We start from the raw sequence: 25,254 nt of genomic DNA on the forward strand, positions 1-25,254 counted from the left end.
TGGGACAGTAAAGGTCCTGACTGGTGCTTTCAGTAGAAGCAGGAACTTTAGGGCTATTCACATCAATTTAAAGCCACTGTGCCACTACATGGACCTGCTCAAGCAAGTCCAGAGGAGGCCACGAAAACAATCGGAGGGCTGGAGCACCTCTCCTGTGAAGACAACCTGGGAGAGCTGAGCTTGTTCAGCCTGGAGAAGAGAAGGCTCTGGGGAGATGTTAGAGCAGCTTCCAGTGCCTAAAGAGAACGTACAAGAAATCTGGAGGGGGCTTTTTACAAGGGCATGTAGTGACACGACAAGGGGGAATGGCTTTAAACGGAAAGAGTGGAGATTTAGATTAGATATTAGGAAGAAATTCTTCCCTGTGAGGGTGGTGAGGCACTGGCACAGGGTGCCCAGAGAAGCTGTGGCTGCCCCATCCCTGGCAATGTTCAAGGCCAGGTTGGACGGGGCTTGGAGCAACCTGGTCTAGTAGAAGGTGTCCTTGCCCATGGCAGGGGGGTTGAAATAGATGATCTTTAAGGTCCCATCCAAGCCAAACCATTCTATGATTCTGTGATTATAGCAAGCTGGGCAGAGCCCTCAGCATGTGGCTTGGCTCAACTCGGGGAATCGATGGAGTAAAATCACTTACTTTGATGTACAATTACTTAGAATAGACCACAAGTATGGGCAGCTGAATGTCCAGCGCCACAGATGAGGAGCCGCAAGTGAGTGTTTCACTGAGGGCTCAGTGCCAGGCCGCTGGCCATTGTCTTGGTCAGCCTGGAGAGATCGCGGGAGACAGAAGTACTCCTGATGTTCTGGAGTGGGTGCTGGGGGACTGTGGCATGCCCATGAGTGCATCACCCAGGCCCGGCTGGCTCCACTCACAGGGGCTTGGGGGTCAGGAAGCAGCCGGGCCGTGCCCCCCGAGAGCTGGCTGTACCGCAGCCCCGGGGACAGGACGGGGGGCGCCTCTCCCTCCCTCCCCTCCTCGCTCCCCCGCACAGCCGCTCCCCCGCAGCCCACCCACCGCCGCCAGCGGAGACGCCCGCCCCGGCCCCGGCAGCTGCCGCGGTTCCGGCTCGGCGCCGCCCCCGGCCCCCCCGCAGCGCCCGCCGGCTCCCGCCGCTCGGGGTCTCCGCACCGCTGCCGCTGCCGGTGCGGCGGCGCGGGGGGCGGGCCGGGGGCGGGCCGGGGGCCGCGGCGCGGCCGTCGGGCCCGGCGCGCCGGCTCGGGGGCCGGGGAGGACCATGCACCGCGCTGCCTCCAACCAGCGCTCGGTCTCCTCCTCCTCGGGCTCCTTCCAGCCGCCGCCGCCGCCGCCGCCGCTGCCGCACGCCGCCGACCGGCAGCCCCTCTTCCCGGGGGGCTCCAGCAGCGGCGGCAGCCGGCGGGGCTCGGGGTCGAGCTCCGGCTCGGCGCGGGCCCGCCGCACCCGCAGCCCCCGCAGCAGCACCGAGGAGGAGGAGGAAGAAGAAGAAGAGGAGGAGGAGGACAGCATCAGCATCAGCAAGCCTCTGGTGCCGCCGCCCGCCGCCCCGCCGCCCTCCGCCGCCTCGCCGCTCCCTAGCAGCAGCAGCAGCAGCAGCGGCGGCGGGAGCCCGGGCCGCAGCATGACGGCGGCGGAGCTGTACGGGGCGGCGGCGGGCGGCGGGGCGGCGGGCGGCGGGGCGGCGGCGGCGGCGGCGTTGCTGGGGCCCGGCGGGGCGGCGGGCGGGCGGCGCTGGGGCTTCCAGGCGCTGTCCCTGGTGCTGCTGCTGGGGCAGGGCGCGCTGCTGGACCTCTACCTGATCGCCGTCACCGACCTGTACTGGTGCAGCTGGATCGCCACTGACCTGGTGCTGGCGGCCGGCTGGGGCATCTTCTTCTGCCGCAACAGCCGGGCTCGCCGCCGAGAGCGGCCTCCGCCGCCCCCCGGCCCGCCGCCGCCGCACCCGCTGCTGCTGCACGGTCCCCCCGGCGGGCGCGGGGCCGGGGGCCGCGGGGCCGGGGTTCCTCCCCGCGGCGGCGACTTTGCCTACGCGCACCTCGCCTGGCTCATCTACTCCATCGCCTTCACGCCCAAGGCGGCGCTGATCCTGGGCACCTCCATCCTGGAGCTGATCGAGCTGCGCCTGCCGCTGGGCACCACCGGCTTCCGCATCACGCTGGCGCTCTCCGCCCCGCTGCTGTACTGCCTGCTGCGGGCCATCGGCACCGAGGGCGCCGGGCAGCTGCTCCTGCCGCCGCAGCCGCCGCCGCAGCACCGCGCTGCCGCCGCCTTCCTCGCCACCTGCCTCGACCTGCTCGACAGCTTCTCCCTGCTGGAGCTGGTGCTGCAGCCCGGGCGGCCGGCGCCGCTGCCCGCCCCGCTGCGCTACCTTCTCATCGCCGTCTATTTCCTCTGCCTGGCCTCGCCGGTGCTGTGGCTGTACGAGCTCAGCGCCGCCCGCCCCCCCGGCGCCGCCCGCCTCGCCCTCCACCTCCTGCTGCCGGCCGGGCTGCTGGACGCCCCGCTCCTGGCGCTCCGCTGCCTCCTGCTCCTGCGCTACCAGCAGCCGCTCTCCCTTTTCATGCTGAAGAACCTGTTCTTCCTGGCCTGTCGCAGCCTAGAGGCGCTGGAGACCTGCTGCCTCCTGCGCCCCGCCGCCGCCCCGCCGCCCGCCAAGTACGGCCCCGGCGCCGCCGCTCCCGCCGCCGCAGCCCCGCTGGCCCACGGGCTCTCGGACGCCGACGTGGGCCCCCACGGGTACGTGAACGCCTTGGCGGTCACCGCGCAGGGCTGAGCCTCCCCCCGGCCGCCGCCCCCCGAGGGGCTCCCCGCAGTGTCTCTGCGGTCCTGCTCAGGTTCCCGCCGCCGCGGCCGAGCAGGGGAAGGGGCCGCGGGCTGCCCCGCCGGGCTCCCGCGCTCCTCCCTCTCCCGCGGACACATCCAGCAGCGGAAGCTCAGCGCAAACCCGACTACCTGCACGGGCCTACGGCTGGCGCTTGTCCCTGGAAAACACAACTGCCCTTCACGTCGAGTCCTCTCCTAGCGCTCCTGCCCCTCCGTGCTGTTCGGAGGGTCCCACTCCCCCTCTCCTGCTCCCCGCCAGGACATCGCGTTGCTTTGTGACCATAAAAGTTTAGTTTTTCCTTTCCCTCCTACACAACAAACAGGGACCAAACGGTGGATTTTGTCCCCTCCATTAAGAACTCCTGCTGACCACAACGACAAGATGCGAGAGGGCCCTGCCCAGCAGAGACGTGCCTTTGGGGTGCGGGCAGGGCAAAAGGAAGCACGCTTTGGTTTCACTAGGTCTTGCAAAGCTGTCGCCTCTGTTTCCCAGCAGCAGAGAGTATCCCAGCTGGAGGACCTCTGGGAGCATGCCAGCTAGCTGGTCATTTCAAACCTAGGAGCCACTTTCTCCAAGCCAAAACCGTCTACCTCTGTGCTTCAACCTTTTGCATCTTATGTTGACTTCACATGCTAAAGAAACACGCAAATCTAGCATGGACATAATGCAGGAGCTTAGGCTCCATTTCAGTACTACCACCGAGACATTTATTTCTGGTGAGAACAGGGTTTACAGCAGCCTACTGCTCGCTTCAGCCAGAAGCACCCAGGTGCTGGGGCTCTCATTTCTGTGAATATGCATGTTTATGGAATCAGCATTGGTTTTCTTTTATGCAGAGCATACGGTCTTCCTTTCCATAGGCTGGGAAGGCTGGAAAGATTTCCTCTGGCCCCCTTCCATGTCTGCATGAGAGCACAGAGACAGGGCTCAGCCTGCAAACTGCCCCATCCCAAACAGCAGAGCAGAGGATGCTGGTGCTGCTCGGGGTGGGCACCGGGCTTGGTGAGCCTCACTTTTCAGCACAGAAAGCAAGGGCACCCGAGCTTTGGTGATAGCCCATGTACCAGCATCCTGTTCTCCATGTGCATGTGGGTAAGAGTAGGTGGGGTAAAAGTTAATTGTTAGTAATCTCTCATAAAAATATGGTTATCTTTGTTTTTAAGCTCCATGAACATTCGGTGGAGGTTAAGGCCTGCTCTTCTGTCTGGCTACAGCTGCTCCTGAAACCAGCCCAATGGAAGCAGGAGCACAGAGGCCACATTTGGAGGAAGGACTTTGCCCCTCCCAGGTTTATATTTTGTTATCTGGGCAAGGCTGCATTCATTGGGAAAATGCCAGTTTCACATCCTGAGCCTTTTTTTGAGCTGTCCTGACGGAAAGGGGAAGTGAAGCACAACCAACTGCTACCCCGAGCCAACAGCAGGACTGCAGGCACAGCCCAGACCTCTCCTGCACACACATCCATTCTTTCCTTCAGGGCTTGGGCTTCAGTGGGACTGAGCCTCTATCCCACTTCCCATTTCACAGGGTGGAATCAACTGCCTGCTCCAGTGGACTGCTACAACAAAATGTTTACAGTCTGGTGACTTCCAGCTCCCACAGGCAGAAGTGGGGGTGCCATGGGCCTCTTCTCCCCCAGCTCTTGGTGGCTGATGAGTTTGGAGGAGCTAGAAAAGCCCCTTGGAAAGCTGGGGCAATAGAGCTGTTCTGTTCAGAGCTGCAGCTATAGGACAGGTGACTCGCTGCTCTCCCCGTGCCAAGTGGAGAGTTGGCAAAGGCCAGGCTTAACTTTCCCACCAGTGCTTTATTTTTAACCTGAGCCCTTACATGGGCAATTGTGTGAATTTTGGCCAGTGGCCTTTCTCTTCGGTAACTTCTTTTTGTCTGGACAATCTTGGTGCTGTGAGTGACTGTGATTGTAAAACTTGGTACTGTGAACTTTTCCTATGTGATGTGAGATGTGTCGAGGGGATGCTAAGTTCCTGACGGAAGGAGGTGTACTTACAGGTAGATTTTGCTTGTACAGATATGTTTCCTTGCACCTTCCTTTTTCAGCGTTCAGATAGTAAAAGCTCAGCAAGAACTACAGTGTTATTCAGGAGAGAATAAGATGATACCTGTACCCAGAAGTACTCCATGCTTCAGTCAAACAGCTGAAGGAAAAAACCCCAAAACCAAAAAACCAGCTAAACAACTTTGCCACAAACAAGGTGAAGGAAATAAAAAGCTATTCACCCTCAACTATGTTTTGCTGCACCTATGGCTGAGGTCATGATAGCACCAAATTGCTAATCCCTAACACACTGAAGTGTAAGCACCGTTGAGACACTACAAGAATCACAGCAGAATTATTGAGTCTCAGCTCAGTACCCTTTCAAAGCACATAACAAAGTTGCTGTTTCAAGTGAGTGCCTTTTTCCAGTTAGGACATTATTGAGAAAATGGCATATTTGAAGTTTATCTAGCCATGGCATATGCAAACCAGTGACAGGGAAATCACAATTCAGACTTGTCCGTGGATGCAAAGGTTGCCTGGGACAGATGACCCTGCAAAATGATGCTTCTGTTGCACAGAATTCCTTTGTAGAAAAAGCAGTTCTTTGTAGTGCCATGGTTTCTAGGTTGTTAGTGAATGTGCTGTTTGGAGAGTATAAAGCTCTCGTAATAGCTGGCTGCACAGAAGTCCCCTTGCAACTAAAAGGGCAGCTCTGCTGCCACTTAATTACTTACTACAGAGAAACACATTTAAAGCTCTTCAATGTCTTGTTTATAAACCTGCTTCTCCTTTTGAATACCCTTCTCTTTGGTAATTGAGCTCTTGTTTCTATTTAAACCTTTCACCTCATAATAGATCCGTTTGCAGAAAAGAGTGACAGTGGTACCGTTAAAGTGCAAACAATACCTCACCTGATGCACCTTGCACACCAACCATTTATTCTGCCAGCATTAAAATTACTGCTCCAGGTCAGTAACACTTTGCCAAATGATGTTGTGCCATAATGCCCCTTGGGATTCTGTTACAAGCCTTTTAACACAACTCAGCCATTTAGCATTTTATTGCTCCGTTTGCTATCCTGACAAAAGAGACGACTACTCCCAGGAGGAGAAACTGAAGTGAGAGAAGGCCTGTGGCCAGTGGACACTTGGCATCCCCCTGGCATTAATCAGAACTTGTATTTTTTAAAAAGCAAGATTGTTAAAATAAAACTAGAAACTTGTGAGTGATTTTGCTCTTTATTTCCCTCCTTTGAGTCTTGCTGGGCTATTCGATTTTGCATTCAGGGACCAACAGATGCATTCAAGTTACTTGATTTCCTCACACTGGACCACCAGAATAGCATCTGGATTTTTCCCTTGAACTTCTTGTAAGTGAAAGCAAATTCTAAAAGCTGTAACACCACGGGAGCTATTTGAGAAGGGAATGACTAAGTCAAGAAAATCCAGATGACACTTCTGAGCTTCCCATTTAAATGATGTATAGGAATTCATACTACTTGAAAGAGGCTCATGGAGGAAAAAAATACCAGATTTACATGTTAATTGCTGCAAGAGAAAAGAAACTTTAAGAAGTGGGATCATCAAGATGACAGTTATTCTGAGAATGGGGTTCTCGCTGGAGACACACTGAGATCACAGCTTCCCCTGGCTTAGCCCCTGCTGGATTAGGTCCTGTACAGACAGGAAACGAAGGTGGCACCCAGTTTCCAGTGTGGATCTATGCAGGGACCATCCCTTTGTTAGTCTTTCTAGGCATCTGGCTGCAGAGACAGCAAACTGTCTGAACAGTCCTCACTGGCAGCCCTGCACACAAATGACAAACATTTCCCTTCTTTAACACCCATTTTGAAGGAGCATGCACTTCCCACACAAGAGGGCCCTCAGCTGTATCCAGCTCAACTGGATACAGCCACAACCCTTTGCAGGAATGCTTTGGCATTTGTCAGCCAGTTCAGTTCTGGCTCTCAGTTTTGCTTCAGATTTCTGTACGGAATACTAACATAAGGAGTTAGGTGGAATTGAGCACATAAAAGTGTTTGAGTAAATATATCCAAAAAGTATTCTTGTCTTTTAATTTAAGCAACAAACCACAAGTTATAAAAAAATTATACACATAATACACATTATCTTCTGCTGAGATATCAGATTTTCAAAAAGCTGAAATAAGATTTTTTGACAAGTAAACTGATAAGGACAGGACGATGACAAGCTTGTCTGAAAGGAGAAAGGCCTAGATCTATCTACATCTCACAGGCTGTTACCCAGTGGGCTGGACTGCAGACACCCTGACAACAAACAGGGTAAACACCAGCCTCAACTAGTCCGCCACCCAGTCAGCACTACATGGGCCAACATACGATCACTCACAGGGAATCAGCTTTACTAGCGTATTGAGCCCAACTTTTTAAAACCACTGGCATTGATACAGTTACCATCACTGCTCCTGGAAGATGAACCCTTTCGTCTATCAAGCATTTCACAATGTTTAACCTGAACTACCTGCGCTTGAATTTATACCCACATAAATACATCTTAGACTCATTTTAGCTCAGCCTCTCCTAACTCAGTTATAATCTCCACTCTAAACCAGCATCTGCTGAAGCTACACTCTTTTCTCCTCCAAATCAGGCTTTAATTTACTTAATTGTGTGTCACTATCCACATCTTCAGTTCAAGTCTTCCTGGTGCTAATATATCCAAAAGCAAACAGCACTGCAGCAGTGCATTACAGAATACATCAGATTCCCCTGATTCAGTAACTCTCTATTCAGCCCCAGATTCTTCTTGTATAAGAAGCCTGAATCCCATTTTTTGGTCCATTATCCCCTTTTCCCCCCTTCCTCCTGTTGCTGGTTTTCAAGCACATTCCTCCCAGTAGGGAGGCAAGGAGAGTTATGGAGACTCCCAATTTAGAAGTTTATCCTGCTTACTGCTCTGTTACTCCACTTGATTTCTGAATGGCCATGGAAATGCAGCTGGAAATGAACAAGTGGCAAAACTAAAAATCTCTAGATACATGTATCAACCGGGTAGAGACAGCCCTAACCTAGCTGGAGTTTAAGGCACACATCTTTAACACAGTATTTACAACGAAATATTTAAAATGTGTATTAAAATGGCAATGCAAGTTTTGCCATGTTATCTATTTTCCAAAATCTGGCCATGACTTTTATCCAGTGCAACAGAATCAGCACAGCTGTAAGGCATTTTGAAGGCACAAGTGGATGAGCCAGGGCCATCCATCAGTGAGGATTCAATGTAATACATTTCCCCAAGGAACAGAACTACTGCCTGTTCTTTCACAGAGGTGGCTAATATTTGTTGCTTCTCTCCAGGAATTGGAAGCAGCATTACCAGTCTGCTGTGCAGTCCTGCCTCCCAGCAGCAGACAGGAAGAGCCTACCAGTAAGTCATTTATGATATGAGAACAAGGATGGTGTTGGAAATGCAGTTTCAGCACTATGCATGGTACCACCTTCCATCCCAGTATTTCGAATGGAGCAGGTTCCAGATAGAGCCTAACAGTCCTCCAAAGATTGGCCAGTGTCCATCACCTCAGCAGGACACTCCCAGTCAGAGCTCCGTTGAATGTCCTGGAAAAACAGCTGCTGCTGGAGGCTCTTTAGACTGTTCAAGACCTCTGCAGAGAGTTCATGGAAGACCACCTGGTTTTCCTGATTCTCCTCCTCCTCCTCTTCTTCCTCCTCCTCCACAAGGTCATCAGGAGGCAAAGGAGAACATCTAGAGATGTAGCCCTGGTCTGACTGCACTGACTGTCTTTGGTCTTTGCACTGGTCATCAAAGACCAACTGGTGTTGCTTGTCAGCATCCTCTTGGCAGAGAAATGGCTCTGAAGGAATGACACTCTGCTGATAAAGAGAGTGCATAAGTTCATTCAGATGGTGTCTCAGGTTACCTGAGAGGTCTGCAGGACTCTGGTCATCTATTGCTGAAACTTCAGAGTCATCATGGAGGATGATGTTATTCCTCATTGGAACGCTTGTCTCCAGAAGAGGAACTCCCTCCATACAGTCCTCATTACTCAGCACATGCTGGCCAAGTATATTTCTATCTTCCATGGAAGAGACTGGCTCTACTACCTGAACTAGAGGAGCCTCATCCATAGGAAGGACCACAGTCTGAGAAGTCATATCCCCACATGGATTAAGCTGAGGTTGCAGCTTACAGCCTCTACTTTCACCTTCATGCATGTGGAGACTGATGACATACGAGCAGTTAGGGTCAGGCTCCCGTAGCTGCAGCTGGTGTTTCACAATTCCACCTGGTTCACTCAGCAAGGAATCCACCTGGCTCTCTCTGTTTAGGGACAGCGACTCTTCATCATTATCCAGGTAGATGGTTTCACTCTCAAACCAGTCTGGGTGCTCAGTCTGCCAGTTCTTGAACTTCTGTACTGCCTCTTTCAACTTCCTCCCACTAGGGGTATCAATGTAGTTTTCGGCTGTGATTTCCTGGATTCGATGGATGCGCCCAGGTTCAAACTTCTCCAAATCCTGAATCCGAAAATAAATATCCTCAAACTTGTTCATCAGTTGGTACCTGGATGTGACGTTGAACAGATCAGGTATATCTTTCTCACTACTTATCCCCTCAAAATAGCAGACTATATACATTCCAAAACATGCTGGCTTCTTGAAGTCTGGGAGGATCAGATTCAAGGCTGGGGTGAACAGGTCTCCCATTGGTTTTTGCCGATCTTGCTTGAGACACACAGGCTCACTCCCAAGCATCGCCTGCCATTTGGCCTGGGTGCCCCGTGAACATAAGATGATGATCTTTGAAGACAGGTCTTCCATTTCCTTCTTCTGTCGAGTAAGCCAGGGTAATGGCCCTAACTCTGAGATCTGATGATCTTCTAGCAGATCTAAGGCTACAGCAGTGCCACAGACAGTCATCAGGAACTCAGCAAACTTCAGCACCACATCCACGTACAGCAGGTGATCAGCAGAGTACACAATCCAAACCTTTCGGGGCTTCAGTGGTGGCAGAGGAAGGTCAGCATATGGTGCTGCTGAAAGACAGAAAAACATTCATTCCAGCCACATTCCCAAAATTGTAATGGTGCAAGTCAGTAGCAATCAACGTAGGACCATATTAACAAAAGGTTATAGCAACTACCAGTTCTGAAGCTATTTTGGCGTCATATGCAGGTAACATCTTACTGTATAAATTTAATATAAAAGTCCAGACAGTGGAGCTGTGATTTATAATGATGCCTGAATAGTTCATGGAATTTCACCACACAAAACCAGCACACCAGCTTCAACAGGCTTGCAAATGTAGCTATATTCCCTGCTGGAGAGCCAAGTGCACCCACCCCAAAACAATCTCATATTGCTACGGCTTAGATGATGAGCCAAGTTTTTTTTTCCTGCCAGTACAGCCCCAACTGCATCAAAAGCCTCACCACTTTACAAAGCAATTATCTCCCATCTGGCAAATATGGCATTCCAAATTCCATACACATAGTTTGTTTTAGCTCAACAGGAAGATCCTAAGGCTACCTTTTGGTTTTGAGAAGCACCTATAGAGTAGTAGAGCTTATGAGAGCCCCTTCTGGACAACTGTGTGAGACTTCCAGAATGCATTACATGTGCTAGATAAGACATGGGCAGGATATCTTACCAGTTTGCAAATTATTGTGGTTGCATTTCCCTCGCCAGTGTCCTGGAAAAGAAAGTCACTGTCAGTTCTGAAAACACGAAATAAGATCAAATCCTTAAAATGACACCACCTTCCAAATAATAAGTTAAAAAAACCCCATAATCTTTAACTGTGCAGGGATAAAACCATGGGGAGAGAGAAGCCTAATAAAAAAAATTAACTAAATGAATAAAGACTTTTCTACAGCTGATTTTGCTACATACTTCACTACATTTTTACCAGCCAGCGAGTTGCGCAGTTTCCATGTGATAACTGCCTCATGGTTGCAGCACAAAAGACTAGGAGTTAGTCCTTAAGTACCCAATTTTCCAACCCACTCAGTGTCAACCTCTGTGCCCTGTCTCCCTTCTTACATCTTAATTGACAAACACTATTTAAGCTCAAAATAGCATAAAAATTAATTTTGTACAGATTTTGGGAGACGGGAAGGATTACAGTCTGGACAAATAGGAAGCTTCTGCAGAACTCTTATGCAATACAGGAGAAAAATAAATGGAAAAGACATTGGTAGCAATCTGCAGGAAACAAAGGCCTGAACTACCAAGTTCCTTTCTCACTTCATAAGCTCTGAAGTGCTATGAAAATGGAGTATCAGTGCATAACCCATGGAAGGCTTTACTTAACTTGGTGGATGGTATTAGGATGTTACAAGTCCCATGATGTAAAACAGAAGAAAGCGTTTACATAGACATTACTTCAGTGGCAAGACATCAGAACAGCAAGGAAGAAAGTAGCAATAAGAATAGGTACAGAAGTACGAAAAACAGTTTTAGCATTGAATCTTTTCTTCCTAGCTGATATGAGTCTTACCTGCTCGTTTTTTGGTCATACACATTACCCCTGCTATGACTGATCCCACCAGTAACACACAGATCCCAGTGATACACCAGTAGAGCCATATAATCATATCACCTGCAGTACAAAAATAGTTCTCAGGCATTGCTATAAACAGACCTTCACCAAAGAACAGAAGTTTCTTGAGCAGCAGGGGCCAAGGGAGAAGGGTCCTGGCTCTGCCTAAACCCACAGGTAGTCCAGCACTTCCCCCTTACAACATAACACAGTCACTTCTCAAACCAAATTTCTGCTTTCATGATGATGCTCTACACCATAAACTTGCTCCACAAAGAACCATATGTGCAGCACACTGAAAACACAGATCAATAATCTTCCTCTAAACAGCAACTTTTACCCAGCTTTGACAGGCATGCCTCCCATGTCCTGCCTGCTCATGTAATCTACCTTAAAATAAAATCTAAAAAAATCACCATTTTGGATAATGTATTTTTTCAATCTACAGGTGTTTTTCTTTTTAAATCTTGGGCAAACTAACTCCTTACAGGTATTGCTGCAGCCAAAAAAAGATGTCAAATCATTATGCACATGATTTATCTTGATATTCATAAAAATGAATATATGCATACTATTATCTCCAAAGCTGTTTTATATTATGCAAATTTTTTAACACTGAGCAAAGTGACAGAAAGTATTTTATATTAAGCCTCTTCTTGTCAAAACTGTTTCTCAAAGAATTCTGTGCAAGTGAAGTATGTCTAAAAAATTGCTCTTTAAGGTTCACGCTGCATACAAATACTTGCCTTGTGAAATCATGGTAACTTTTAACACAATTCATTCTAAGCTCAGTGTTACAAGGGGACATTTCCTGCCCATCGGGTCATTCCCAGGGAGGATCATTTGTTAGTCTATATGACAGGAAAAGAGCAGCAGAAAAAAGAAGAGTTTCAGGGTATCGGAAGAACTTCTTACCTGATGGGTCTGTACCTGCAAAAGACAAGAGTTACATTAAAAGATCGGCTCTCATCTGTAAGGCAATGGGAATCTAATTTACAGAAAAGGAGTTCTCACTTGGAGCTGGTGAACATGGGATGAAAGCAGAGTGTCTCAGACAGTCTGTGCCACAGTTCGCAAAAAATGGCTGAATCTGCAGTTGAAATAAGTTCAGAAAACAGAAGCTATTCTTAAAAGCAATTTTGTGCTCTGCTTTACCTTCCCCCGCCTCGATATTTGCTGTATTTTAGCACAAGGACCCAGAATTCCCATTTCCCTTCAGCAAACAACATTAATCAAGATTTCTACACTACAGTAAGAAGGCAGCAAGCTCCTGAGGTTGAACACTTGCCATTCCTCCTCCACAGTCTCCAATTTGGCAACTCTATACTAAGGAAAAGCCACTGTCTACAGAGAATACCTATATGAAAAATATTGTTTTTCCAGCTGCAATAATTATTTCCCTGATACAGATAATTATGGATTAGTGAATCTCAGAACAAAACACTGTGTAAAACCCCATAATATTCCAAAGCTGCTCACAGCATTGCTGGTGAAGGAAGGACACAGGGAAAAGAGCGAGATCTTACCTGTATTTTGTAGTTGCAGCAAGCTCTTATGTTTTTCTCTATTTTGATAGTGACATTCACTTGCTGTTGTAGCCCACCCTGTAGAAATCAGATGTAAGTTATAGGGGAAGGAAGAAAATTAAATGCAAGCAGGAAAAAAGGAGTCAACATGAGAATATGGAGTGGTCCAAAGAAGCAGAAATTTCTTTTTTGTTTGGGAGAGGAACAAGAAGCCCACAAAACAAAACAGATAAATGGGCTGGTCACCATCACTGCAGGTGTCCTGCACAACAGACCTGGTAATACAATTCAGACAGAAGGCTAAGGTTGCATAGGCAACAGAAAACAATTAAGGATGTGCACTGTATAACTGCAAACACGTTAACTTAGACTTACAGTTTCTTAACAACATAAATGTCTTCAATTATTTAATGTGTAAACATTAACAAGCTTCCTCTAATTAAAAAAGCTGTCAACACTGCTTCTTCTGACACTAGAACAGACAAGGAAGTTGCCTTTGTTACCTGATGTATACAATCAATATAATGATAATCTAAATATATTCTTTACAATGACTAGCCAATACATACTCTAAACTGAGGTATATTCCCCTCTACCAGGGAAATATGCACACCAGCTGTGTCAGTCATAACTTAATACATATCAGTGAATGCAGTATGAAGGGGTTTAAGTGTGAAAGGAATGGAAAGATTAAACAAACTGAATGCCAATATATCTGCCCTCCCACAAGGAAGAGTGGGGACTGGTACCAAATATTCATCATTTTTCCTCCCTCAGATGCCTGAAGGGGAACATTTCTTATGTCAGAAGATACCCTGGATCTATTTTGAGCTTCTCAATAACAGGCTCTTAGACTTACAGGAATTTATTCAGTTTGGCTGAAGCATCTGTTACAAACCCACTCATTCCTGATCTAAACAAAAAAATAATTAATTACCCTCCCCTGCTGCCATCACATTTGATAAACCAATGATTTATTGAAACTTCGTACTTCCATTTTTGTTGATTTATTTAGTCTTAACCCACAGGCATTGGCTTGACAAAGGTAACAGAGCCCAGAGAATCACTATCAAATTTCAGGTTTCCATGCAGATGTTTACAGACTGCTCCATGCATTATAAACCCTCTTTTTTTATCTTTTATCCATCAAATTCCTGGAATAGATTTCCTCTTTCCAAAGGCAATTAAAAATCTGTGAAAGTAACTCCTCGAAAATTGCTGTTCAAGTGCGTTTGTTACACCTTCTAACATCATGACGCCCCATTCCTGGCAGGGTTCAAGGCCAGGCTGGACAGAGCCTTGGGCGACATGGTCTAGTGTGAGGTGTCCCTGCCCATGGCAGGGGGGGTGGAACTAGATGATCTTAAGGTCCTTTCCAACCCAAACCATTCTATGATTCTATGGCTCCAAGTCCTTGTTTAGCAACCATTAAAGAAATGTTCCTCTATAATACCACAGAAGGTATAATTTAGGAAGGTAATTACCTCAGTGAAATCACGTGTGATCATTTTACACTTCTTGTCATTCAGGAAACTGGCCACATGAATTTGGTATCGGGCTGACTCCATCCATGGGTTAAAGCTCACAAGCAGAGTTGTATCATCTAGACTTTTACCTTGAATCCTGGGCTCCCACAAGCTGCCTGGAAATAGTGCAGATATCCCCAAGTTTCTCAACTGTCAGAAATATTTCAACAGAGAATCCATGTCTATGTTACAGAAAACTCTCCTCCGCAGGTTTCCCACAGCTGTCTCTGACATCTGATTCTTAGAAAAATAATTGAGTGGTACAGGAATAGGAACAGCTCAACTGGGTGCCTCTGGGGAGGGACAAAGAAATTCCTGAGTTTTTATACCCTCACATTCTATGCACCCAACCATCACATGCTGTTGACATGCCTCTTGGTCCAATAGTTTTGGTTCTCCTCATCCATCATTGGGTTCTTCCGTTGTCTCGAGGTGGTCCATAATTTTATTTTAACCTCTCTGGTTGTTGCTTCTTGCTAACAGATCCAACTCCTTTATCTTCTAATTTGCACTGGTCTCTAAGCCTTCATTTACATAACTAAGCACAGGTTGTAAATTAAGTTCAGCTTTACCTAGGTGGGAGTTAGCTGCTTGCGGTCTAAAGCTCCAGCAACTTCAGCTTCCCATGCTAAGCAAAACCACCCAGTCAAAAAAACTCAGTTAAAGGAATTCAAACTAAACAAGCTGAAAGAGTTGGGCTTGTTCAGCCTGGAGAAGAAAAGGCTCCAGGGAGACCTTTTAACAGTCTTCCAGTACCTAAAAGGAGCTACAAGAAATCTGGAGAGGGACTTTTTACAAGGGTATGTAGTGACAGGACAAGGGGGAATGACTTTAAGCTGACAGAAGAGAGATTTAGATTAGACATTAGGAAGAAGTTTTTCATTCTGAGGGTGGTGAGGCACTGGCACAGGTTGCCCAGAGAAGCTGTGGCTGCCGCATCCCTGGCAGTGTTCAAGGCCAGGCTGGACGGGGCTTGGAGCAACCTGGTCTAGTGGAAGGTGTCCCTGCCCATGGCAGGGGGTTGGAACTAGATGATTTTTAAGATCCCTTCCAATCCAAACTGTTCTGGGATGCTGTGAAACTTAATTCACAATGTCTACATAACTCAAAGATTTTTACCTGTCTTTATACATGGGATGGTTCTTTTCATCAGAGAGTCCTTGCAATCTGCAAGAAAGACCACAAGTGACTAGTCAGAAACACTGTACTTCCATTTAGGAAAAAAAAAAATAGCTAATTTTCTTATCAGAAGCCAGACATCTAACCAAGCCCTCCTTGACAGAGACCTTTTGTCAATGCAGTAGCAAAGTATTGCAGTAGAATAACATTGGTTTCCAATGCATAAACTAGACTCCCTCCCCTGATGTTATGGTGCCTTTTTTTTTTTCCAGAACAGAGATAATTAATAAGAAAAGACTGAAAATATACAATACTTATAATAACAGTAATATTTGACAACCCTCGTTAATGTAAGACTTCTGCAGACAGGGTCATAATGGAATTAAGACTTCATGTTGATCTCTGGGCCTTGTGATCCTGGCCACAGCAATACATTCTTCCAAAAGCATTCTGCCCCAGGAAAACTAGGAAGCTGGAATCTTTCTTGATCCCAAAATACTTTTCCAAGTTTATAATTCTCTTTGCTTCGTTTAGGAGATTGGCCCTGCTCTTTGGGACCTTCATCAGTCCAACCCAGAGTTACATATCCAACATTAAGCAATGTGGGATTTACAAGTCTCAGTTTAAACTATGTCTCTCCTCCCAGGTTTGGATAAAGGAAAAGGCACAACAGTTAAAAAACAGTTGAAGCCCCCCCCCCGCATATCTTAAATTTCCCACTTTCAAAGTTAGAATATTTACAGTGCCTCTGTAATTCATCTGTAAGCTCTAATCGACAAAGCTCCCTGCAACTGCTGAGCTTGACACAATGCATTAGATTTCTGAAGAACAGTGGAGGATAAAAGCCAGGAAGTTCTCTAAGTGACCAGGTATAAGAAAGGATAAGAGGGCTGAAACTCAAGTGCTCCCTCTCCTTTTCCAGCTCACACTGACTGACACACCACATACTTTGCCATTTTATAAAATCATGTTGACAACTATAAACAAGTTAAAAAGAAAAATATGGAACAGTTTAAGCTTCGTATTGAGTGCCAAATTTTTTACAAACAAGCCAGTGCAGCCAGAGGGCACTGCAGATGCCCAGCATCTTTGGGGAGAACAACAAAAATTCTTTCTAGTTATAGGAAAATTTTCACATACACGCAGAAGAGTCCTAAGCTCAAGACCCAGAGTAAACTAAACATCTCTTACCAGGCACTGTGAGAGATGTGGACTTGTAATTGTAGTCTCCAACTACACCCAGTTTGGGGAGGTGGTAGACAGTAACTTGATAAGTCTGGCCAGGTTCCACTTCAAAACGGTCAAAAGTGAAATTCCACTGAAAACAAAACACATTCACAAGGACTTAAACAAGAATGTTTTTCTATAAAGGCATTGAAATTAACAGCTAACTTGGCTGACTTGTTCCCCTGTGTTCCCTCATCCCATATGACATTTTTTTTTGAAGCTTATTAAGAAAACTGAAATCAAGTATATTAAACGTATGAGGGCTTGGTTTGTCCCAAAACCTTCTGTTTGGAATAAGAAATATACAGTTATTTCTTGGGATCTTTGAGCTAATACAACAGTCTTATGTCAAAAAACTTTGTGGAGTTTCCACTAAATTACATTCTGAACTGAAAGTAGATTAGGCTAAAATACGCAGCTCAGATTGTTCATACAGGGAGTTGTGGATGCTTAGCATTTTTCTGATGGGTTTCCTAGACTCAGTGTAAGTTGAAGGACCACCTCCAAGGTTGGTGCTTTCCTCCATATCAAGAGGGCACAAGAAAGAAGTGGAAGTAAAAGTAAAGGTTGAGTTAAAAAGACTTGAAGTGGCACAGCTGTCAAGCAGAATGCAAAACCTCCTACAGTTATTTACTTTAAGCAATATCCAGAATGATGACAAGTACTAGGCACTGAAAGCAACAATTCTTAAAACCTGAAGAATGGGAAAAGCAAAAGAGACGCCAAGATAAGTAAGCAGCTCGTAGGCAGTTAAACACAAGTGTAAAACTGGAACAGACAGCATGTCTCAAGTCCAATATCTTCATTGTTTTCATCAACTTTAAGAGTCTGTACTTTTTAATTGATAACCTTGCTGTACGACAGTGAAAGTAGAAACAAACCAATGGACTAGAAAAAGCAGGTTAGAGCCCTTTGCACTCACCCGGCCTCCATCTGGACGGACCTGAAGTGTCAAGTTGTTCTGAAAGTCAAACTGGGCACAGATCTGTTGATTGCTGTTCACTTGCATCACAGCCAGCTCTGCCCCTTGGAGATACTGGATGCTAGCTGCAGGGACAGGGACAGAGAAACATTATCTTTCTTTTTCTGTCATCTGCATGTGCAGGGTTGCAACCCCCACAGGGATTACCACTGCACCTAGTCTTGTCACAGTCTTATTTCTTTGAAGTGCTGGGGGTCCTAACACAAAGATAACTGGCCATGAGAAGTGAGCATGCAGGGTTGACTAACAGCACTCTCAGCTTAAAGGTTGCCCTGCATGGCAAGAGCTCCATCTGTGCAAATGAAAGGGCAAAGCAGACGGCAACTTCATTCTCTCAGACACCCTGGCAGTTCCAGAAGTTCAGTGTTGTATTTAGCTATGCCTCTTAAGGCTGCTTCACGCAGTTTGGGCACCAAAGCAAACATGCTTTTATTGTGGTACTGACAGTCCCAGTGAGAAAGTTTATAACCATAGCTACACAAAATTACTGGGTTACCCAAGTCACACCTGCTTTTACACTGTAACAGCTATACTGAGAGCTAACAGCCCTTAGACAAGGCCCTGCAGAAGGAAGAAACAACGAACACATTTAATTCTGTCATGAACCAGTGCAAAGCCATGGACAAGAGCATGTAAGGGAAACATCATACACAAAGAAACAATCAAAGATATCTGGAGAGTAAGAAAACTTGTTTTATTGTTACTCCTTTAGGTTCCAGCAATGAGATAATTATTCCTTTATCAATACGTGTGTATAGGAAACCTAAGTTACAAGGATTAAATTAGCTGAAATGGGAGGAACTTGCACTGGTTAACAGTGCATAATTTATTTGCACTGTCTCAAATTAATTCTCATTTGTTCAGTTTGCAGATATAATTCCCCTGCACAAGACTGCTGCATTCATCACTATGCCTTAGAAAGGCAATGCTTGCAGAGCAAACCACCATTCTCCCCTCACTACTGTGGTAAAGGTGTGGGACACTTGATTCCATTTTTATGTGCTTTTCCCATTTTAAATGTCATTATCCCATACTAGTGGAAGCACTCTGAATTCTCGAACACCCAGCACACCCAAAGCCCTAATTCAGTCCTCAAGAAAAATCAAAAAAACATCTCCCAAAGCAAACAAAATGAAGCAGCCAAACTCCCAGATTCAGAGGTCTGCTTTCATGACTAGATCAGTGAAAGACTTCAAGCCATAATTCTTCTCCCTATCCTTACTACGTCACACCTAAATCTTCTGCTCCATGTTCACATTAAACCACCACCACTTACCATCAGTGGCCACTTTCCATTCTATCCGAAGCACAGGGAGCAGTTTTCCATCCATCTGACGGAAAACGTCAGAAGAGACATGAAGACTGCTTGGAGCAGAAGGAGTCCACGTCCGAACCTGCAGCCAGCTCACCTCCATGCAGGTACCTGTCCAGCAAATGAAAACCACTATTTAGAGTGGGGCTGAGGAATTGCAATTATGGTCTGCCCTCTGGGTCAGGGTTACTCAGAGGGCAAAACTGGGTGACAGACTGCTTCACAGTTAAGAAAGGCAGTTTTCAGCATGCAAATACTTTATAAATTGCCTGCAATATTCTGAACTCACTCATTCTAGTTACTTACACTTCTTCTTTTCCTTAAAATCCATTAGTAATTATCACAATCAGACTAAACAGGTCAAGTAAGTTTACACAGTATCTCCTGCTGCTGCAACAGACCGATATTAGAAGACTAGTGTTAATTTCCAGCCTTCCAATGGTAAGAAGTCTGTCAGATACCCAGGGAAATTGTTCCAATAGTTAATTACTTTGTTTAAAAAAAAAAAAAAAAGAAAGTTACTTCTAATTTGAATATACATCCAAATTCAGTTCCCACAACTGCTTGTTATGCCTTTCTTAAATGATCTACTTACACCCATGTAAGACATTTGACTTATCAGGGCATACTAAAAATAGTATGGTCAGTCCCCCTGATCCAAAGATACTTTCAGTCTTTTTTGCTGGGTCAGTGATGGGAACAGTGGAAAATGGGCACTATTCCTTCTTGTAACAGCATGGTTTTAGGTTTAGGAAGTAAACAGACAATCCTCAAATGCTCATTTACCAGAAAATAACTACGGAAAATCTGGTAAGATTAAAGTACCTTTCAGGAAAGAGTGTACTAAGCACTAAAAAAACCTTTCCCCTACAGCAGAAAAACGTAAAAAAACAATAAGGCAGAATTTAAATCAAATATTCAAATAAGGTGGCATTTTAATGGTGGAGCTGTAGTTTGGCTTAGCTGTGTTTTCAAGCTGTATTCCAATGGCCACCTGCCAGTGGGAAATATGATCCAATTCAATCCTACCCAATCCCTCTGCTGCCAAAAAAAGTTTTAAACCTGGTTATTTTCAGCATAGTCGTCTCTCTGATCTGGCATGCCAACCATGGCTACAAAAACACTTGTACCAGTACAACACAGGGTTGAGCACTGAGGCAGACATGAACCTGCTTAGAACAATGACTGCGAAGGCAGACCAAGATGTTCTGCAGCACGATCCAGACACCTCCAGGTACCAAATGGACATATGCAGAGCTTTCTCCTTTTTTAAGAACATTACCCATAATTATACTAAAGTGTTTCCTGTGCATGTCATTGCTAAGACTTGACCCCGTGCACCTGATGTATCCAATACATTTCCTCAGAGGGACTTACAGTAACTCTCGTGCCTTTTTCCAATTCACAGGATCATTTAGGTTAGAAAAGTCCTTTAAGATTAAGTTAATTCAATGGACTTTATGCCCAGTACTTTACATTAATTGCTTTCAGCTTTATACCCCTCTTTTAATTCTAGTTCATATGTTAACTTTTCATCAAGTTCTATCATAGATATAATAGCTTGTACTGAACATTTACTGACAAACTTGTCCAAAAATTCTCATTTCTTTAAAAATTCACCAGCTTTATATAGAAACTAAACAAGTTGAGTTGTGCTCCACCCACCCCACAACTCTATCTTAAGAAAGACTTAACTTCCCATTCCTCTTTTAGCTAGAGCCGATTATGGATCAAACTGAAAACTTTGAAAGCAAGGCACGATAGCAGTGCTACACTTCCTATCTCTCTGATTCTAGCTGGAAGAACTTGCTGTATGAACTCAGTTAAAAAAAAGCATGATTAATGAGAAAACCACAATGAAGGAAAAAATTACTTACTGTTTCTTACAAGGCAGTTTAAATCCTGTGGGGGAAAGAAACAAGAATATTATTCTCAGAATAGAAACTGGATTGACAGTAATTTGCTTCTGCTTGGTGGCAGAAAGAAAACAATTCATTAACAACAACGCATACAAACTGGAAGAATCAGTCATCAGGAAACATTGCACAAAGTTGCTAATCAGAGAACCAAGGACACAAGGCCTCTAACCTGTGCACGCCTGAACTGCATATGCGACAGTAGTAGTTGTAATAATGGAAAGCAACTGAGGAGAGGAAAAAATGCAAGATTATAGTAAAACCCTTCCAAAATCCAGGATTGTGAAAATAGAAACCAGTGTGACATGAAAGACAGTTTGAAGTGTTTAAACACCATTGCTTTAAGTTACCACTACCCAGCAGTGATCATGCTGGTAATGCCTGCAAGGTCTAAGCCCACCTGACTGGAAGCACAAGCTCTGTGCTGCTAGGTTTGACACTGAATTACTGGGTTTCACACTGCCTGCTGCAGAGCATCCCTGAACAGAAAGGCTACATCAGTTACAGCTGGTCTTTCTCCTGATGCCACATAAGCAGGGAAAAGACAAAATTTAGTAAATGCCAGGCTTTAAAGTAGGATACAGTGATTTTATTTTCTAGAAAATAAACTGTTCTCCCCCCAAAATCCTAATGAAGGCAAAACATCACATCAATTAATAATATATTTGAGAGGCAATTCAAGGTGGGGGGGGGGGAGGTGGGGATTAATCAGCATTAGACTCTTTACGAATAAATAAGCCCTGAACACAAAGAAGCAACCAGAAACTATGTGGGCTCTGCCTGGTTTCCCCAGGTATGTTTTGTTTATAGGGGAAGACCCCATGGTCACCAGGAAAAAGCATGTATGTCTGCTTGGTTAATGTGATGCAAAATTCTAGTGATAAGGAAGACTGAATTTTCACTGACTTTGTAAATCAAGACAAGGGCTAGGTTTCTTCCCTCTCATTTCCTATGCCTTGACATATAAAGACGGATATTACTGTCACACTGTTGCCACAATAGAATTCATTCCAGTGGAGGAGGCGAGGCGGCAGCAGGGTTTTTAATCTCTCTGCAATTTAAGGTCAACTCCAAGTGTATTTGGGGTTTATTAATGCGGTGTAGCTCTGGCTATCCAAGGTTGTATTTACATTTTCAGGGATGGGTGCTTGAAAAAGCCAACTGTGCCTTTCTGGTAGTGAACATGCCCTCCAGCATGGCACAGAAAGCTAATGTTTCACAGACACTGAGCTGGCATTAGACAGCATCATTGCCAGAGGCACAGCCTTAAACCTCCGTTCACTGACACCCCAGCACTACAGCCTGCCCTGTGCTGGTACACGCATGTTTGTGACATTGCGGGCACCTGGCTACAGCCTGAAACTGACTCAAGGGGAAGAAAGGAGGTCATCTGTGAACTAGAGCTTCTGCCTTTCTGCACCTCTGCTCCTGGTTGTGTGGGAGAGGCTGAGAACGAACCACCAGGCCTGAGGAGGAAAGCAGGCACTGCTCTTTCACAGCTATGCTGGCTTTTGTCTGCTTGTAGCAGGGCAGAACTGCATCCTACCTTTAAAGAAGTCCTAGTGAAGGCAAAACACCACATCAATCGATAAGCTTTCTATTGTTTGAAAGAAATACAAAGTATAAGCAATCAGTGAAGTCTGGTATCGTACAAGCTGTCCCAAGCAACTGATTTCAAATGTGAGCAGAGTTCTACTGATTATGAAAAAAATGTCTTGGACATCAATACTCCTATTTCAGCTAATGCATCCGTGTTCCTACAAACCTTGAGCGAAAGCAGGCAGATTTGGCATTAAGCTCCTCATGCTTATACAAAAACCTGTAAGTCTCTTGCAGGCTTTTGTTACACAAGTCAAAACAATACAGAGGTATAAATCCGGTCTTCAGGCACCCTTCACAAGGAACAGACCCACACTCCAATAAGCAGTACTACAAATGGACTCAAGATATAGGTGTATTAAAAAAAGATTTAGTGCAACACCTAATTTGTGTAATATTGACCAACTTCATTATCATTTATGAAATATTTAAATCAAATGAAGGAATCTGCCTCATTGGCCGCCCTGAACCTCTAAGTATAACAAATCTATATAATACTTTGCCTAAGAACTGAACTTTGGTGAAGAATTGTTTTCTGATCAGCCAGCTAGCAACGTTACATTTTTCAAAATGAAACAATCTTTGGTGTACTAAGTTAGGACTAAGGCAACATCCCACAGTCAGGACAAATATTCTGATTACTTTTCGCTGTTAAACAGGTTTTTTTATATATGAGGAGGGAAGGAGGATGAACACCAACACACTTAACCTTTCCTTGCCCTTCTCCCACTCTGTTCCTTTCTCATCTGACCTCCAGAGATTAGCAGCTCACCTGCAGAAAACATTTGCCTTCCTCCTTGCTCTTGAAGTGGTTCTTCCTGAAGTTTTCAACTCACTGTTGGATGCCCAGCCTCCCTGCTAGGCTGTGGCACTTACAACTTGTTGGTTGTTTGGGAAACACCCAAACAGCGTCTTGCTAGATGCGAGTTTTGGGATAAGCAGCCCCAAGAGCTGCGTAGCAGTGCCTTGCCTGGACCTCCAGCGTAACCAACAGCAAAATAAATCTATGAACTTAATGTCAGGATGAAAGGACGTGTAAGAGATACTTTTCACTATATTTGTTATGCTCTAAAGCTCAAACCAGACACAAATATATTCAACTTGATAAATTTTAATATAAATACCAATTCAGCCTGAACTGCAATTTTGCAAGTATACTGCACCTAATTATTGCAGCCAAATGTACAGACAAATCTTCCATTAGGTATTTAGATCCATCAAACTTAAGAAAAATTGTCTACAAGTATAATTAATAGAAATATTATTGAAGCTTTGAACCTCCCAAATCAGGTCATGTCCCATTGTAACTACAAGTATGTAAAAGCAGATTAAGCTACAACCTCCCGCCCCCCACCCAACTTATTCCTAACATGTCAAATGCTTAATCAGACTTTCTTAGGTAAATTATTTAGCCTGACATTGCCCTTTGCACAAACAGGTGCAATCTTTTTGGCTGTGATGAAGTTAATTTTCCTCACAGCAACTGGCATGATGCTGTATTTTGGGTCTGTGACCACAACAGTGTTGATAACACAGGGATGCTTTAGTTATTACTGAACCGTGCTCATGCAGTACCGAGGTCTTTTACGTTTCTTACACCACTCCCCTCAAGCAGATAGATTGGGGCACACAAGAATTAGTAGGGGGCATAGCCAGAACAGCTGACCCCAAGTGACCAAAGGGATACCCCAGACCATGTGATGCCGTTCCCTCAGGGGAAAGGATAAGGAAGGGGGTGACATTCAGTTATGGGATTTGTCTTCCCAAATAAGTGTTACACATGAGGAAGCCCTGCTTTCCTGGGGACAGCTCAACATCTGCCTGGTGATGGAAAGGAGTGAATGAACTACTTATTTTGCTTTGCTTGCATGCAGAGCTTTTGTTTTACCTATTAAACTGTTTTTATCTCAATCCACAAGTTTTCTTGCTTTTGCCCTTCCAATTCTCACCCCATCCCACTGAGGGAGAGTGAGCAGCTGTGTGGGGCTGAGCTGCTGGCTGAGTGAACCCACAACAGGCAACAAAAATAACTGGCTACTAACCATGGTTTTTTGTTTGCAGTTTAATGATTTCTGTTAAAACCTATCACTATTCAGTCATTTTGTCTTTGTTCTGTTGCAGTTATCAGTAATTATTGTAAACAGCATAATGATAAAACCCTTATATAAATTATACAGCATTATCTGCCTGAAGAGCAGCAACATATGCTTTCATTTGAGTGCTGGTGTTTCTGTTTATTAGCAGATAAGACATGGTTAAATGAGGAAGTGCTGCAGTTCCCCTTTTTTGTTTTATGATCAATATTAATATTGAACCAGCGAAGCATATAAATTGATTCTCTCTTCCTCCAGATCTGCTCTCCCAGGTAAAGTGTTCACAATGATGTTCCCAGCACCCATGAGACTGTGCCCTTTCTGATGTTCATTAAAAAGCCAAGAGCTTAATCAGGAACCATCAGTCAGCTGATGAAGATTCAGAACTGAAACTTGACAATTAAGATCTCTTACCTTTCAACAGTGGGTTTCTATGGGGACAAACAATAGTTGTGTGTCACTGCTCCCCAACCCCACTCACGATTTTCAAGGGGCTACCTACAAATGTTTTCTTCCTATCCCACACTAGCCTGTTTACCTGCTGTGCCAGTAACCTTTTGCTATGAGTAGCTGACTGTGTTGGAGTGTTTTAAGCTGCCACCAGTAATCCAAGAATTT

At 45.4% G+C, this 25,254-nt stretch overlaps 2 protein-coding genes across 6 annotated transcripts in view; one reads left to right on the top strand and one right to left on the bottom strand.

Moving 5' to 3' along the window:
• TMEM121B (transmembrane protein 121B) lies at positions 1-6,022 on the top strand. Its single transcript, XM_030480596.1, has one exon. The coding sequence runs from the start codon at positions 681-683 to the stop codon at positions 2,748-2,750; it is 2,070 nt and encodes a 689-aa protein (XP_030336456.1). The 5' UTR covers positions 1-680; the 3' UTR covers positions 2,751-6,022.
• The window catches only part of IL17RA (interleukin 17 receptor A), a 25,097-nt gene continuing 5,053 nt past the window's right edge, over positions 5,211-25,254 (bottom strand). For 2 of the 5 annotated variants that reach the window (XM_030480591.1, XM_030480595.1), the window contains exons 2-13: positions 20,906-20,930; positions 18,993-19,139; positions 17,657-17,781; positions 16,699-16,825; positions 15,508-15,555; positions 14,347-14,504; positions 12,863-12,940; positions 12,351-12,426; positions 12,252-12,266; positions 11,295-11,396; positions 10,446-10,487; positions 5,211-9,831 (exon numbers count right to left, since the gene is read on the bottom strand). In XM_030480591.1, the coding sequence (XP_030336451.1) occupies positions 8,318-9,831; positions 10,446-10,487; positions 11,295-11,396; positions 12,252-12,266; positions 12,351-12,426; positions 12,863-12,940; positions 14,347-14,504; positions 15,508-15,555; positions 16,699-16,825; positions 17,657-17,781; positions 18,993-19,139; positions 20,906-20,930 (2,457 nt within the window). In that variant the 3' untranslated portion in view covers positions 5,211-8,317. The remainder of the gene's footprint in view (positions 9,832-10,445; positions 10,488-11,294; positions 11,397-12,251; positions 12,267-12,350; positions 12,427-12,862; positions 12,941-14,346; positions 14,505-15,507; positions 15,556-16,698; positions 16,826-17,656; positions 17,782-18,992; positions 19,140-20,905; positions 20,931-25,254) is intronic. The other 3 variants (XM_030480592.1, XM_030480594.1, XM_030480593.1) reach the window with 3 other exon arrangements.

This window comes from Strigops habroptila, chromosome 3 (assembly GCF_004027225.2).
Source record: "Strigops habroptila isolate Jane chromosome 3, bStrHab1.2.pri, whole genome shotgun sequence".
Taxonomy (NCBI): domain Eukaryota; kingdom Metazoa; phylum Chordata; class Aves; order Psittaciformes; family Psittacidae; genus Strigops; species Strigops habroptila.

Bases quoted from the DNA above. Each gene is read 5' to 3' on its own strand.
- TMEM121B (XM_030480596.1), top strand. From the start codon at position 681: ATGTCCAGCGCCACAGATGAGGAGCCGCAAGTGAGTGTTTCACTGAGG.